Source organism: Canis lupus, chromosome 30 (assembly GCF_011100685.1).
Source record: "Canis lupus familiaris isolate Mischka breed German Shepherd chromosome 30, alternate assembly UU_Cfam_GSD_1.0, whole genome shotgun sequence".
NCBI lineage: Eukaryota > Metazoa > Chordata > Mammalia > Carnivora > Canidae > Canis > Canis lupus.
Window position 1 is genome coordinate 17,059,930 of NC_049251.1, and position 15,882 is coordinate 17,075,811.

The 15,882-nt window shown below is 35.6% G+C and overlaps 1 protein-coding gene across 2 annotated transcripts in view; it reads left to right on the plus strand.

The window, feature by feature from the left end:
* Positions 1-15,882, plus strand: part of AP4E1 (adaptor related protein complex 4 subunit epsilon 1) — a 55,096-nt gene that overhangs the window by 23,388 nt on the left and 15,826 nt on the right. For both annotated transcript variants that reach the window (XM_038580414.1, XM_038580415.1), the window contains exons 9-15: positions 2,111-2,233; positions 2,537-2,646; positions 5,399-5,538; positions 6,563-6,675; positions 6,788-6,906; positions 11,474-11,776; positions 12,310-12,424. In XM_038580414.1, coding sequence (XP_038436342.1) covers positions 2,111-2,233; positions 2,537-2,646; positions 5,399-5,538; positions 6,563-6,675; positions 6,788-6,906; positions 11,474-11,776; positions 12,310-12,424 — 1,023 coding nt within the window. The remainder of the gene's footprint in view (positions 1-2,110; positions 2,234-2,536; positions 2,647-5,398; positions 5,539-6,562; positions 6,676-6,787; positions 6,907-11,473; positions 11,777-12,309; positions 12,425-15,882) is intronic.

Genomic DNA, 15,882 nt, shown 5'->3' on the forward strand with positions numbered 1-15,882 from the left:
CAGGCTTCTCAGGGATCCTGATGTGGGACCTGATCCTGGGACTCTGGGATCACATCCTGAGCCAAAGGCAAACTCTCAACCATTGAGCCATGTAGGCGTCCCGGTACCATAGGTTTCTGTCATAAACTCTCCTTTGTTTGCTTTGTTTTTCTTATAACCTTAGTTTTTAAAATTTATTTTTATTTTTAAAAAATATTTTGTTTATTTTAGAGAGCAACAGAGTAGGGAGAGAAAGAGAGAGCAAGTGACTGGGAGGGAGGCGTGAGGAGCAGGGCGGGAGTGGAAGAGAGAGGGAGATGGGGAAAGAATCTCAAGCAGACTCTCTGGTGAGTGGGAAGCCCATTTTGGGGCTTGATCTCAAGACCTGGAGATCATGACCTGAGCTGAAACTAAGAGTTGGACGCTCAACTGACTGAGCCACCCAGGTGCCTCTTTTTCAGAAACTTTAAAAAATGTATTTGTACACCTGAAACTAAAATAAGTTGTATGTCAGTTATATCTCAATTTAAAAATGTAAAAATCATTCTTAGTTTACAGGCTTGCGAAAGTAGGCCAAGGGCTAGACTTAGTAATTTATCCACTCCTGCCTTACTTGGTTAGTCACTTGACCAAGCCTCTCTTTGTTTAGTTCATAAAGTCATATGTCTGCTTTTTTTCATAACACGGAGTAAGGACAACTTACAGCACAACATCTGAATATACAGTGTATCTTTTTAGGTTTAATTAACTTACTTTGTAGGTTTTCTTTTAAAGTCAGTTCCCTTCTCAGGGAGAAATTTATATTTCTGATTCATTTTCTCTTTTATAGAAAGGGTTTATATAAAGCTTTTTACATAAAATCTGGGTGTAAATTGATAGGCAAGTTAGCAGTGTAAAACATAGCTAGTTGAATATTCAGGATCTATCTTGTACACAAAAAAGTATCTGATTGTTTTGTTTTAGGCTTTTGGAAATAGAGAAGAAATGATTCTATCAAGGACACTTGGATATGCTTCAATTTGTAGTAGAATTGTTAAGTCTGTTGGATTTCATGTCTCACTTCTCATTGCTGTAACTCCATAGCACATGCAGAACTTAATGATACTTCACTGGTTCTTCTTTACCATGGTGATGGTCCACCTCCTTTACTTAGGAACTTTAAAAAAGTTTGAAAAAAAATTTTAGTGTCCACTTTGATCATCTATCATATTTATCAGAGCTTTGACTATATTAGGAAATCAAATTTGAACACTGTCAACAAGATGTTCAGTTGATTGTTCTATGTTTTTTGAGACTGGTTTTAAAGGACTGACTTGAGGATTTTTTTTGAAGTGGTCCTACTTTGAAATGAATGCTAAAGCATCCTAAAATGATTATATTAAAATAAACTATATATATTGGTTCTGTGTATAAGTGGTAGAAACTGCTTGAGAACAAGTTATTTTAAAGCATTCAAGGAGTGTTGGAAATAATGTTTATATAAGAACAATGAGTGTGGGCAGCCCCGGTGGCGCAGCGGTTTAGTGGCGCCTGCAGCCTAGGGCGTGATTCTGGAGACCCGGGATCGAGTCCCACGTCGGGCTCTCTGTATGGTGCCTGTGTCTCTGCCTCTCTCTCTCTCTCTCTGTCTCTGTCTCTATGAATAAATAAAATAAAATAATCTAAAAAAAAAAAAAGAACAATGAGTGTATTACTATGTGTACATTAGAATGTGAACTCCATAAAGGCAGGGTTTTCTGTCTTACTTTTTTCCCCCCACTGTTGTATCCATACTGTTACAACAGTGCCTGGCGCACATAGGAGGTATTCAGTTAATACTTGTTTCATGAATGAATGCATCATTTCTTTCTTTCTTTCTATCATCTATCTATCTATCTATCTATCTATCTATCTATCTATCTATCTATCTATCTATCATCTATTTCTCTTTAGATTGTGCTGTGGTAACATAATCCTGATAAGTGTGTAAGCTTGAAAATATCAAAAAGTTCCTGTCTTTGAAATTTTTCCATAGATAAAGATTTTTTACTAAAACTGACCTTTTAATCTGTTTTGCTATGAGTTCTATACAAGTATGTTCTTTTATTATGCCTTAAAATGATCCCTGATATTTTATATTTTCTTTCTCCAGCGATTCTGTTTGAATGTGTGCATACAGTTTATTCTATTTATCCTAAATCAGAATTACTTGAGAAGGCTGCCAAGTGCATTGGAAAATTTGTTCTTTCACCTAAAATAAATCTCAAGTATTTAGGTAAGATGATTAGGAAAGTTTTAGAAGATTTTATTTATTTATTTATTTATTTATTTGAGAGAGAGGGAGCACTGGCCACTTGTGCATGAGTGGGGGGGGAGGGGCAATGGGAGAGGGAGAGAAAATCTCAAGCAGACTCCTTGCTGAGCATAGAGTCTGATGCAGGGCTGGATCTCCTGGCTCTGAGCCACCCAAGTGCCCCAAGATGATTAGATAATATTGACAGAAATTACAAAGAGGACTCTTGAAATTTGCTGGGTATTTGTTTCCAGTCACTTTATATAATGTAATCTTTGTTTTTAGGACTGAAGGCTCTTACCTATGTTATCCAGCAGGATCCCACTTTGGCTCTTCAGCACCAGATGACAATAATTGAATGCTTAGACCATCCTGATCCCATTATTAAAAGAGAGGTAAACTGATATTTTGAAAAGTGTATGCAGAGTGTTATTAAACTTTTTTTTTTGGTATTATGGAGAGAATTAAATAGTTGGCAATGTGTATGTGCGTGTATATGTGTTTACATACGTGTATTTTAACTTTTGAGTGTATTTTATTTTTTCTACTAAAGTTTAAGGAGCTTTTCTAAAAATTCCTATGTCAGTATCCTCATGGATGGATTTAAACTATGAGTTGGAGGAGTTAGGTTCAGTTACCTGTATGGATTCATTAATATCTTTTTGGTCCAAGAGGAAAACTAAATTCTCTTTCCAGGTCTTTATGTTAATACAATTTAAGATGTAATTTATGTCTATTAAGATTTTTTCATATTCTGCTTAACATCTGTAAAGTGGACTAATGCAGTCTGTATTAAATATGTAGGAATATTAAAAGAATAAAGATATCCCCAAAGTGATTTGAACTGCTTGGGAGGAAAGGTGTATAATTTAGTTAATTTTTTTCAACTTTTCCCTTTTGTCCACTGGGTGTCTATATAAATAGTTCTGTTAATTTTCATTAAAGAAATCACTCTGTACCTTCATTTAAAATGGTATATGAAAAAAAAAATAAAATGGTATATGGGACCTAGTTGAGTAGGCAGTTCTATTTTTGATTTTAAAAATAATAAAGATAATTTACTGAACATCTAAGTTACTTAAAAGCAGTGAGTTCAAAATAGTTTATTGAAAGAACACTATTTCATTGAATAATTTTAAAAGATAAAATTATAAATTTTGAATTTTAAAAGGTACTATTTTTGAAACAAAAATAATTTTAAGAAGTCAAATACATTTATTTCTTTTCTTTTTTATAAGAGAGAGAGAGCAGAGAGGGAGGGGCAGAGATAGAGGAAGAGAGGGACTCTTAAGCAGGCTCCACACTCAGCATGGAGCCAGAAGTGGGGCTCCACTCACAACCCTGAGATCATAACCTGAGCTAAAATCCAGAGTCAGAGTCAAACGCTTAACCAACTGAGCTGTTCAGGTGATATATATATATATTTTTTCATTCATATTTTTATTCTTTTGAAAATTGTTACCTGTCTCAAATGAATATGGGAAGTTCACAGATACATAATTTCTTTGTGTAGGCATCATAGAAAAATGAGAAGGTGACAAAGGAAAATAACAAATAATTACATGACTCTTGCACTTTGAACAGATACAGAGCATGTGTTTTCTTTTTGTGATTGGCTACTAAATTGAACAGAGTTGACTTAGTACAGTTTTCTTATTGCTGTATTTAATTTGAGGGCTCTCATTTAAAAATGAGAGTCAAAAATAAATAAAAATGAGAGTCAGAGGGAAAATAGAATTCTTTTCAAGTCTGATCTGCTTAAAATTACCTGCAGTGAGAAACACAGTTTGAATTCTTTGGGGAAGATACTGAGTTTCAGTGGTGCTCCAAGAAGGCACTGTAGTACTGTCTCTTTGAATGCTGCTTGTCACATCTAATCTCTATAAGTAATTACATAAACTTCAGTTCCTGGGTATGGAGTGAACTGTTGCTTCAGACTGGGATTCCCTTTTACCTGGTTTTATTATCTTTCTTTCTGACAGGGAGAAAGAAGGCATAGAGGAGCTAACATAAAGGACCTCTAGCTAGTCATGCAGTTCCTAACACCATGTCCCATGTAGTCCTGGAAATGCTAAATTGCATGGTCTTAGAGTAGGAAATAAATTGGGTGTAAATTATCTAAAAATAGATGGTTTAGAGTGTATAGGGAGCATGTCTGAGACAGCTACATAAATTGGAAACTATTGATACGGGACTTGTGTTTTTGTAGATTTTAAATAGAGTTTAAGATGAACTGAAACCGTTGTCTTTTGTACCTGAAATCTTGGCTATAAAGATTGAAAAATTACAAAGAGCCCTAAAGGTATTTTGAACAAGTTTGACAAGGAAGACATGTGGAAATTCTCCTGACAGCTAATGTTGATTCTGAAATACCAGTAAATGTTACTTTTTCAGTATTGCTTTTGGTCTCATATTGATTTCTGGGAGTTACAATATTTTTAGCACCTTAATATAGGGCCTCGGAAAGCCCAACCAAATGGGAGCTTACTCTGGTACCAGTCTTCCTTCATCTTACTTGAAGAAGCAAGAGTTATATCCCTGAGCATTGAGAAAGTGGCTATAACATGGTTTTTCCTTGCTGCCTGAGATTCTGACCTTAAGCCTTGCTAAGGCTTTGAGGCACTTGAGCCACCAACCGTTGTCTATCCACTAGAGGCCATTTGCCCTCAACTGACAAACCCACTTAGGGGCTGTTTTCTATTGTTTGGGTACTGGAAAATAAAGTTTGCAAGACTGGATTTTTAGATATGTATGTATGTGTATATATACACGTGCACATACAGGCATAAGTAATACAGGTTTAAGAAGCTGTTACATTTTTAGAAAATAGATTATAAGCCTTTTAAGTTTTTGGTCTTTACGTGGCCTCTTATGTAGGTAGTCAGATTATAATTATTGATATCAGTTAGAAGGCTTTTTAGACTTTGGAATTGATCATAATTTATTTTTTTGACACTAGGTTCTACTTTTCTTAAGTTCTATTTCAGTTAAAATGTGCATTTCTTCAGCACCTATTAACTCTGACTGCCCAGTTGATCCATGTAAAAGTGGAAGAATCAACTGTTGTTATAAATCTGTATATTGCTGTATTTATTGGCATTATCATTCATAGTTTTATAATACTGTTTTTATTCCTTTTTCTTATAGACACTGGAACTTCTTTACAGAATTACTAATGCACAGAATATAACAGTGATTGTCCAGAAAATGCTTGAATATTTACATCAGAGCAAAGAAGAATATATTATTGTCAATTTGGTTGGCAAAATAGCTGAGCTTGCTGAGAAATATCCTTTGTTTGGACCCTGAGTCATGAATGCCTTTGGTTACATAGTAACTTTAGAATGATTGGTTTAGGTATAGTCTCTTGCAAATTGAATTCAGAGATGCAGCAGTAACTTTTCCCATACCTGATAATCAAGTGTTTCTTGTCAAAAATGGGAATTGTGTAGGCTTCTTAGTGGATGGCTTTTTCCTTGGTTCTTTTCATTTGATTGGTCAGTATTATGAGCAGAAAGATAAAGGAACCCCTGCCTGATTCCTCTTTCAGTGCCTCCTTGTCTTTGACTTTGCTTCATACTTCGTTTCTTTTCTGGTAAAAGTTCTTGTTTTTTGCAGGGGGCCTTGGGAGTAGGGATCGATATGCTAAAATTTATCCTTTCCACTATTGTTTATACTGGAACTTGTCACAGTAAGGTGGTTGGGAACTCCATTCACGTGTCACTTTTCACATTTCCTTTTTAATTTAGAATAAAGTTCTAGGTCACAAAGATATTCTATTCTTTTTAAGATGTCTGTTATTTAAAAGAATAAATGCATGGTGCTAATCCAGTTGTCTTGGAAATTGCTTAAGTATAGTTTTGTGCTAGCCAGTGCTATAGCTCTAGCCAGTGGAATGAGAGAATTTTAGAACTGAAGTGAAACAGATTAGAAAAGAGGTCAAATAGCTTGTTCAGGTAGATACACCACATTTAGCCTCTTTGAAGTGTAGATCATTTTCCATTATTTGTCCTTAGTCAGCAGGACCATTTCTTTAAATTATTTCACACTTATTTATTGGATGCTTAGTTATATACAAGACACAGTGCTAGATAAAGCAACGTGAACTTAGTTTATTAAGCTTATTATATAAGCTTTTACTGAGCACCTATTTTACATAAAACTAGAATATAGAACAATTTGTTTGCAGAGGTTAAGAATAAAAATGCCAAAGTAGGATGGGTTGGGGATTATTCTTTAAAGATTGATGCAGAAAAGATAATTTTAATAAGTCGCATTTGGAAGTGTACTTGTTCTTAACACTGTGGACACATATGCCCCTGATAATGCATGGTTTATTCAGACCATGAATGCTGTGTTTTCAGTGGGAGGAGATGTCATGCATCCTGATATTCCCAATAACTTTTTGAGACTGCTGGCGGAAGGTTAGTAAATTACTGCATTCTATAAAATAGAGATCTAAAAATTAAATGTTTTTATTACAGAGTACTTAGAGAATTTAGTGGAGGTTAAAATGATGTATCAATTTCTTTATAGGTTTTGATGATGAAACAGAAGACCAGCAATTAAGGCTTTATGCAGTTCAGTCTTATCTCACTTTACTAGATGTGGAAAATGTGTTCTACCCACAGAAATTTCTTCAAGTTATGAGTTGGGTGAGCAAAGTACATTAGATCATAAGTATTTATAACATTGTCTTTTATACAACCAAATACTAACAGTGTATTTCCTTCAGAAGTCATTCAGTTCTACTCTGCTCACTCTTTCAGCTATCAATTTTTCTCCCAGTGGCTAGTTTTTATCACTTGACTATCTACTTGTCTATTCATTTTCTTTGACATCCCACTTGTCTGATCCTTTAAGTATAGATAGTTGGTTTGCTATCTTTCTGTGTCTACAATACATTTGTTATGTTTTTTTGTGAATCTGTGTTAGAATATGTGAACACTCATGCATCTGTGTTATAGTAGTTTTCTGTTGCTGTATGTTACCACAAACTTAGTGCTTAAAACAACAGAAATTTATTATCTCAGTTTCTGTGGGTCAGGAGTTGAGACATGCCTTAGGTGGGTACTCTGCTTAGGGACTCTCAGGGTTGCAGTCAGGATGTCGGCTAGGGCTGCTGTCACGTCTGAATCTTGACTGGTGAAGAATCTACTTCCAAGCTCTTGTGGTTGTTGGAAGAAATCAGTTTCTTGCAGCTGTAGGACTGAGGGTTTGAAGTTCAAACTGTTGACTGTAGGCTACCCTCAGCTCCTAGAACTGCCTTTAATTTCTTACATTTGGGCCTCTCGACATGCTTCCTTACTTCATCAAAGCCAGGAAAGGAGATCATTCCTTTATAAGATGAAGGTCATATTTTATGTAATATAGTCATAGGTAATTGCACACATACTGTCACCTCTGTGTATTCTTTGGTGTGCATATGGGTGAGTTTCTTTAGGGGGAGATTTGGTGAAGTACAACTACTGGGTCATAGGATATGCATATCTTAATATTTTATACTTTGGCCAAATGTTAGCATGTTAACTTAAATTTTACCCAGACTTTTATTCAAGATTTTTTTTTTTCTCAGGATGCCGGGGTGGCTCAACATCACCTTTGAGAGTCTGCCTTTGGCTCAGGGCATGATCCTGGTCCAGGGATCGAGTCCCAAATTGGGTTCCCTGTTGAGGAGTCTGCTTCTCCCTCTGTCTATATCACTGCTTCTCTCTGTGTCTCTCAGGAATGAATAAATAAAATCCTAAAATTAAAAAAATTTTTTTTTCTCAACTACAGGAAAGTTGAGAGTCTAGTGTAATAAATATCTCCATCTTTTTCATCTAGAGTCCTAGTTAATATTTTTTACCACATTTGCTTTACTATATCCATATCTATCTCCATATCTATCTCTATCTATATGTGGATCTACCTCTATATAGGTGTTTTCTATCTGTATACAGATTGTTTTGCTGCGTCATTTACAGTTGAGTTGCAGATATCATGATATTCATAAAAAATTCAAGGTGAATCTTCTAAGAATGACATTGTCCTCTCATAGAACCATTTTTACACCTAAGAAATGTAACATTAATTGATTAATATCACTTACTATACAGTCCATCATTACATTTATCTATTTGTCCAAAAAATGTCTCTTATGGCTGTTTTCCTACTATTTGCAATTCTGGATCCAGTCAGGATTCACAAATTGCATTTAGTTGTCTTTTTTAGCCTCTTTTGTTTTGTACTGATCCGCAGTTTCTGTCTCATGACACTGATTTTTTGGATGAGTTCTGTTTACTTGTAGAATGTCTGACATGCTGAATTTGTCTCATTTTTTCTGATTTGATTAAACATTTTTAGCAGCAATACTACATCAACTATATTATGTACTTTCCACTGCATCACCAGGACATGTAAAGTATCAGTTTTTCCAGTTTTTGGTGATTTAAGTTTCATTGTTTGGTTAAGATCATGTCTTTTAGATTTCTCCATTGTAAAGGTACCCTTTCTCTTTGGTAATTTATAACTAATCTGTAAGGTGATTCTATGTGGTTCTGTATGAACATCTTTTCCTCAACTGTCTTTCACCAATGGTTTTAGTATTAGAAACCTTGCCTAAATGGGTTATTGTATTTTAATTCCATGTCACTCCATATATTTATAGCGCTTATATTTCTTTCTGCAACATACAGATACTGTCCAGGCTTTGTTAGATTTATACTTAAGCATTTCATTTGCTTTAGGGCAGTAGTAAAATAAGCTGTATTTTTATTTAGGTTCCCACATATTTGTTGCTAGTTTATTCAAATAAAATAGATTTTTGTATTTTAATCTTGTCTTTGTAGTCTTGTTTTGCAACCTTTTCAATCTTGTTGATCTCATTAATCTAAGATTTTTTTTTTTTTGAGGTCTTGAGACCTTGTTAAGAATTTTTACATCTCTGTTCTTGAGATTTTTTTTCTACTCTGTTGGTTTGGTTTTGGTATCAAGTCAGGAATGTTCTTTCCTCTTCCATGTTCTGGAAAAATTGTATAGAAGAATGTTTAGTTTTTAAGTGTTTAGAAAATTTCCTGTTACTGATTTCTAGTTTGATGCCATTGTTGTCAGAGAAAATACTCTGAATTCAGTTCTTTTAAGTTTGTTGAGGTTTGTTTTGTGGCCTAAGATATGTCTTACTCTGTGTTCTGTGAGTGCTTGAAAAGAATGGGTATTCTGCTGTTGTTGGATGGTGTGTTCAATAAATGTTGATTAGATTCTTTTGGTGATGGTGCTGTGACACAGGTGTTAAGATTTTATATGGCCTCCACTGATACTGTGAAGGGGTCGTCTTGTATGGCAGAGCAGTGGTGAAAGTCCTGAGTGTCTGCTAGGCTTCTTCTGACACCACCCCAGGGGAAGAGGGGAGGGATCCCTCTTTATACGTGGATAGAGGTAGACACTGTGGAGGAGTGGATCTTGGTGGGGATGAAAGTCTTAGCTCCCCACTGGGTCTTCTCTGTCATCACCCTTGTGAGGGAATTGGGGTGCCTCTTACAGCTTGGTAGAGGTGGAAGTCTTGGCTCTCTGTTCTGCCTTTGCTGGTGTGGGTGGGTCTATAGTTTTTATCTGTGTAGTGCTTAGCTGGAGTAGAAGGGTTATTATTGCCTAAAAGTTTTCTGGCCTCCTGGCTCTTTGGCTAGAAGACAGGCTTTTCTTGGGGCCGGTTTGTCTGTGCCCATTGGTGTTTCCAGGTTGCTGGTTTTCCAGTGTCCAGTCCAGGGTGTATGAGGCAGCAGATTACCCACTATACTGTCCGGTGTCCTTAGCAGTCAGCCTTCTTTTCTCCATCTGTCAGTCTCTTTTTGTGTGTATTTTATATATAACATCAAGGGTTTTTAGGTGTACGTATTGGGAAGAATAAGGGAAAATGCATCTACTCCATCTTTCTATTAATTCTTGACCTGGGTTTAGATTACTGGGTTTTCTTTTTTTTTTTTTTTTTTTTTTTAATTTTTTTTTTTAAATTTATTTATGATAGTCATACAGAGAGAGAAAGAGAGAGGCAGAGACACAGGCAGAGGGAGAAGCAGGCTCCATGCACCGGGAGCCTGACGTGGGATTCGATCCCGGGTCTCCAGGATCACGCCCTGGGCCAAAGGCAGGCGCCAAACCGCTGCGCCACCCAGGGATCCCTGATTACTGGGTTTTCTATAACTATCTTTCATCTTAGTAAACAATTTAAATATTATCTTGCTACTTTAAAAAAATGATTTTACTTAGAGAGAGAGAGAAAGAACACATGCACGAGTGAGGGAGAGGGAGAAACAGGCTCTCCACCAGGGAGCCCCATACAGGCTTGATCCCAGGACCCTGGGATCATGACTGAAGCTGAAGGCTGCCGCTTAACCACCTGAGCCACCTGGGTGCCCCTTATCTTGCTACTTTAAGGATTGAATTTATTTAGTTCTATTTATTTTTCCTCCTCTTGTTACTAGCTGTAAATTTTTCCTTGCCTATCACCTCATCTGTTTTCTTCCCTGCTGATGCCAGTATTACACCAAAGACGTGACAATACTCCATAAATAGACTTAGGAAAGATCTCACACTCCATGAATTATCAGTTTATTAATGATTCGGATTATGTATCACCTAAATAAGTTAGATGTAAGAAAAAGGATATGTAACATAGATCAGTGTTCTTCCTATGTTCTTCCAGTGGATCAGTGATGATCCACAGATCATCTATATCAGAATCAGCTTGATGCTGGTTCAAAATATGTATTACAGATCCCTACCACAGACATACTAACTCAGCATATCTCAGGGGAGAACCTAGAAATCTATATTTTTATGAAATACTTTAGGTGACTCTCATGCATACTAGTATGTGAGAACCACTGGTTTAAGTGCTTATTGCAAAATAAATATGCTTGTAAAAAGCAGTAACCAAACCTGAAGTTCAGAAGAAAGCAAACTTGTCAAGGTATGCTGTTTTATATATTGTTAATGATTAAGATGTGGAAAACTTTTTATTTTTTTATTTTATTTTTTTTTGAAAACTTTTTATATTGTGTTCCAATTCTTACATAATTTTCAACCTAAAATATATGATTTTTATCTTTAATAATTTCTACACCATGAGAGTATGGTCAATCTAGAGTAAATTGACTCTAGCAGTAGCTACTTTGTTTCGATTTCTGAGTACAATTTGCTGTAGCTTGATATTCCAATATGAATGTCTCTTTGTTTTACTCATAGGTGTTAGGGGAATATTCCTACCTCTTAGATAAAGACACACCAGAGGAAGTTCTAACCAAGCTCTACAAGTTACTTATGAATGACTCCGTTTCTTCAGAAACAAAAGCCTGGTTAATCGCAGCTGTTACCAAGCTGACGCCCCAAGCACACTCTTCTAACATAGTCGAGAGATTAATCCAGGAATTCACCATATCTTTGGATACTTGTATGAGACAGCATGCATTTGAATTGAAACACTTACGTGAGAATTTGGAACTTATGAAGAGTTTGCTTCCAGTTGATAAAAGCTGTGAAGACATGGTGGTAAGGCATCTGTATTTTAGCTGTGTTAAAATTGCATTGTCTATAAACAGAATAATTCTTGCATTTGTGATATAATATGGAATATATCAAAATATAGTTTCCATGACATTCAAGATGAAGGTTGGAGTTTTCCTTCAGGTCAGTAGTGATCCTAAATAGGAATCGAGGAGTGTCTCTTCTGGAGGACTGTAGCGAAGGCATTTATATCCAATGACAATCTCTTTTAACATTTGGTAATTCAAGAATTAAAAAATTTTAATTTCCTTTGAACTGCTTTAATATGTCATTTAATTATTATTGTGTTTTCTTTGAGAATGTAAAAAATAATTCTCTTTTGCATTTTGTACACCTGGTATCTAACATCTTTCCCAGAGAGTGTGGAAGCACTGATAGCCCTCTTAGAAATGAAGTTCTGTTTTTCACTTACAAATTATTTTTAGGGCATATGGATTAAAATTATTATGTGATTTTATAGTCTACTCTCTTTAGGGTGAATTTTTTAATTTTCTAATTTTTGCTTCACTTTAATACAGGTAGATGCTTCTTTATCTTTTCTGGATGGTTTTGTGGCTGAAGAACTTAGTCAGGGGGCAGCACCTTACAAACCTCACCACCAACGGCAGGAGGAAAAGCTTTCTCAGGAAAAAGGTAATTTTTCTTGGGTCTGTAACAAGCGAAATTGTAGGGAGATCATTTTTAATGCAATTGTTATTACAGTTACATAATATAAATAATTGAGGATGTTTCCTTTTATCATCCTTCCTTAAATCCTTCCTTAAATCCTTAAAGTACTTGTGACTTATTTATCCTGATTAGGTCTTTGGATAACTAGAAAAAAAGAAGTTAGCCTGGAGGTATTCCCAAAGTCATTGGGTCCATATACATAAGTGCCTAAGATAGCCATTCTGGAATTTTGAAAGAATTCCAGAAGTGGAATTATCATATTGGGTTACTGTGCTCGACGGAGGGCTGATGATACTCATGTGAGCATCTCTAGAAAAGTTTGGGGGAAAAAATGTGGTTATTGTAGACTAGTGAGTTTCATTTTCATTCTGAGCACACTTATATAAACTGTATTAGAATGCTTCCTCCAACAAAATATCTGATCAATGAAGTTAGAAACTAAGAAAAGAAAGAGTAACTTTACATTTCAGAAATGTAGCCTGTCAGGGAAAGGTGCCTGTTGTGATTTTGGCAAAGAGGAAATCATTGAGATGTTTGGATGGTGGATGGGAAATAAGTATATGAATAAAGACAGACCATTGAATATTTTAGTTCAGAGTGGTGGTACTGAGAAGTTCAGCATTGAAAGCTCTTTTTCTCCCCATTCATCATCTAATGATTTTGTCGAGTACTTTCCCAGCTCTGTGGAGGCATATGAGTATAACTAAATGGTTGATCTAAAAATGACACTGAAAAAGTAAAGTTGCAATTCAGCCATCTGCTTCCTTTACCTGACTCTTCTGCATACTGTTATTTTCTTCTGTTTCCCACATGCACATGAACTCTGATATATCTAGTAAACTTTTAAAAAATCTTTGGCCCTTCCAATCATTTACCTCTGTAAAGATCTTGTGAAAATTTCATGGAATAATGAAAATAATGTGGTTTGAAGTTCATTCTCAGCCTCGAGCCTTTCCAGGCCTTCCTTAGATGACAATGTTTAATACTGTTGTCTCAGGTTTGGAATTTTATCTGACTCTTCTCCAGATGCTGTCCCCTTCCATGCCTAGTTTTTTTTTTCCTTCACTATTAAAGTCTACCTCTGATTTTGACTTCTTTCTGCTCCAGTTCCCGGAAGTCCTACTGGTGAGGCATCAAAGCAACTCTTATCATTCCAAAAATCACCATTTGCCCTTTCCAACAAGATCTTAGAAAGTCTCTTTGGTGGGATAGGAGGATGTCTTACTTGGACACATAATCTCAGCCCAAAGGCTTCCAATATGTGCCCTTCCAATATGTTTCAGGGCTCTTTTTATTTTTACTGACAAATCTGTCATTACAGCAATCCCCTATTGGTCTTTTATATTAAACTCTCACTGTGCAAAAAAAAAAAAATAAAAAAAAGCTTTCTGCTCTTTGCTTAAACTCTATCTTTACTTGATATTTGCCTTAAACTTTGTTTTTGCTTGTACATAGGAAACATTTCTTGAGTTCTTCACTGCTACTTTGTTATCCAGAGGCTGGATAACTGTCACAGATGCTATTAAAAAGAGGTCAAAATAGGATAGAAAATTAAATTACATGATTGAGAAGCTTAAAATGAGAGGATTTTCTAGTTGAAAAGGACCTTGGAAGGATTTAGGGAAATAGTTTCCAAACATGATTATGCATCACAGTCCACAAAGAAAGTCTTTAAAAATGATACAGATTTTTGAGCCCTACTCCTCTATCTTTTGTATCTGAATCTCTGAAAGCTTGGCTGTATGTGGGAGATTCTACAAAGTCACTTGATCCTGGTTATCAAATCAGCATTTGGAAACTGCTGATATAGCCTGAACCCTTCACTTTACGAAGAAATTAAGGTCTAGTTCATGCACCCAGTTAATACTCAATGTACATCGAGAACGGAGTTCTTCTGATTTTTATTTTTTATTTTTTAAAAGATTTTATTCATAGAGAGAGAGGGGGGTGTGGGGGGGCAGAGACACAGGCAGAGGGAGAAGCAGGCTCCACACAGGAAGCCCGACGTGGGACTTGATCCCAGGTCTCCAGGATCACACCCCAGGCTGCAGGCGGCGCCAAACCGCTGCGCCACTGGGGCTGCCCAAGTTCTTATGATTTTTAATTAGCCTATTATTTTTTCTACATGTTTATTTCTCTTCTGTATCATTCATTTAGATAAATAATTAATTTATTCTATCCTAAACTGATTTATTTAGTTGTCTTTGGATTAGGTGCTGTCTCTTTTGGAGTAGAGCTCTAGAACCAGAGTATCTGACTTATCTTGCTCTATCATTTTTCCTATTTTTGTGATCTTTGGTAAGTTCATGGCAAACCCTGCCCCAGTTTCTGTATTTGCAAAATGAAGGTAATAATTATAGAAGTTCACATTATATTTCATATAAAATATATATAAATAAAAATATTTTATATTTTTTATGATTTAAAAAGGTCCATTGTATTATGATCCAGATTGTCCAAAAAGGTAAATATGCCAGTTAGGATTAAGTATAGCTACACAGCATATTAGAAAACAAATTAACAAAATGTGGCCTTAAACAAGGCAGAAGATTATTGCTTCTTCTTGTTAAAAAAAATTCCAGAAGTAGGCAGCCTAGGATTGATGATGGCTTCATGAATGTAAAGGAGGAAGGGAGAGAAAAAAGATGTTTTTTCTTGTAGGCAGATTCCTTCCAGAAGTTGTGCACAGAATGTGTACATAATTTCATTGGCCAGAAGTCAAGCATATGGCAGAAGAGTCTGGAAATGTCATTTCTTTTCTGGATGGACACGTACCTGACTAAGATTGAGGGTTCTATTACTTAGAAAGGAGAGTGGATATTGGCATCAGTTCTACCACAAGGGCAATATGAATTTTTATAGCTCTTGATTGAATTCATTTGAGTATACAGATTCAAAGGAATCTGAACCTGAGTAAACCTTGTTCTTTTTAGTAAGAGAGATTTCACATTGAGGGCTCCATTAGTCCATTCAGTATAGGAATGTGCCTAAGAACATTTTGTTAAGCAAAAACAGGATCATCCCTTCATTCATAGCTCATTAAACATTTTTGTCTGGGGACAGCAGCTATTCAGTAGACCTGATTTATCAGTTTTCTTTCCTAATTGGATCCTACTTTAGCTTCTAAGGGAGGTGAAAAGGTAAAAGTAAAGTACTATTTGCAGACTATAGTAGATATTCAATAAATCATAGCTACTTTATTATTACTGCTATAATTATTTGATTAGATCATCTCCAGTGTCCCTTCCAGCTTAAAAATTGTTATTGGAGGAGTGTCTCACTAACTCAGTTGGTGAAGCATATAATTCTTGATCTTGGGGTTGTATGTTTGAGCCTCATGTTGGGTGTAGAGGTTACTTTAAAAAACAAAATAAAAAAATAAAAATTGTCATTGGATTCTTTTTTTTTTTCTTTAAAGATTT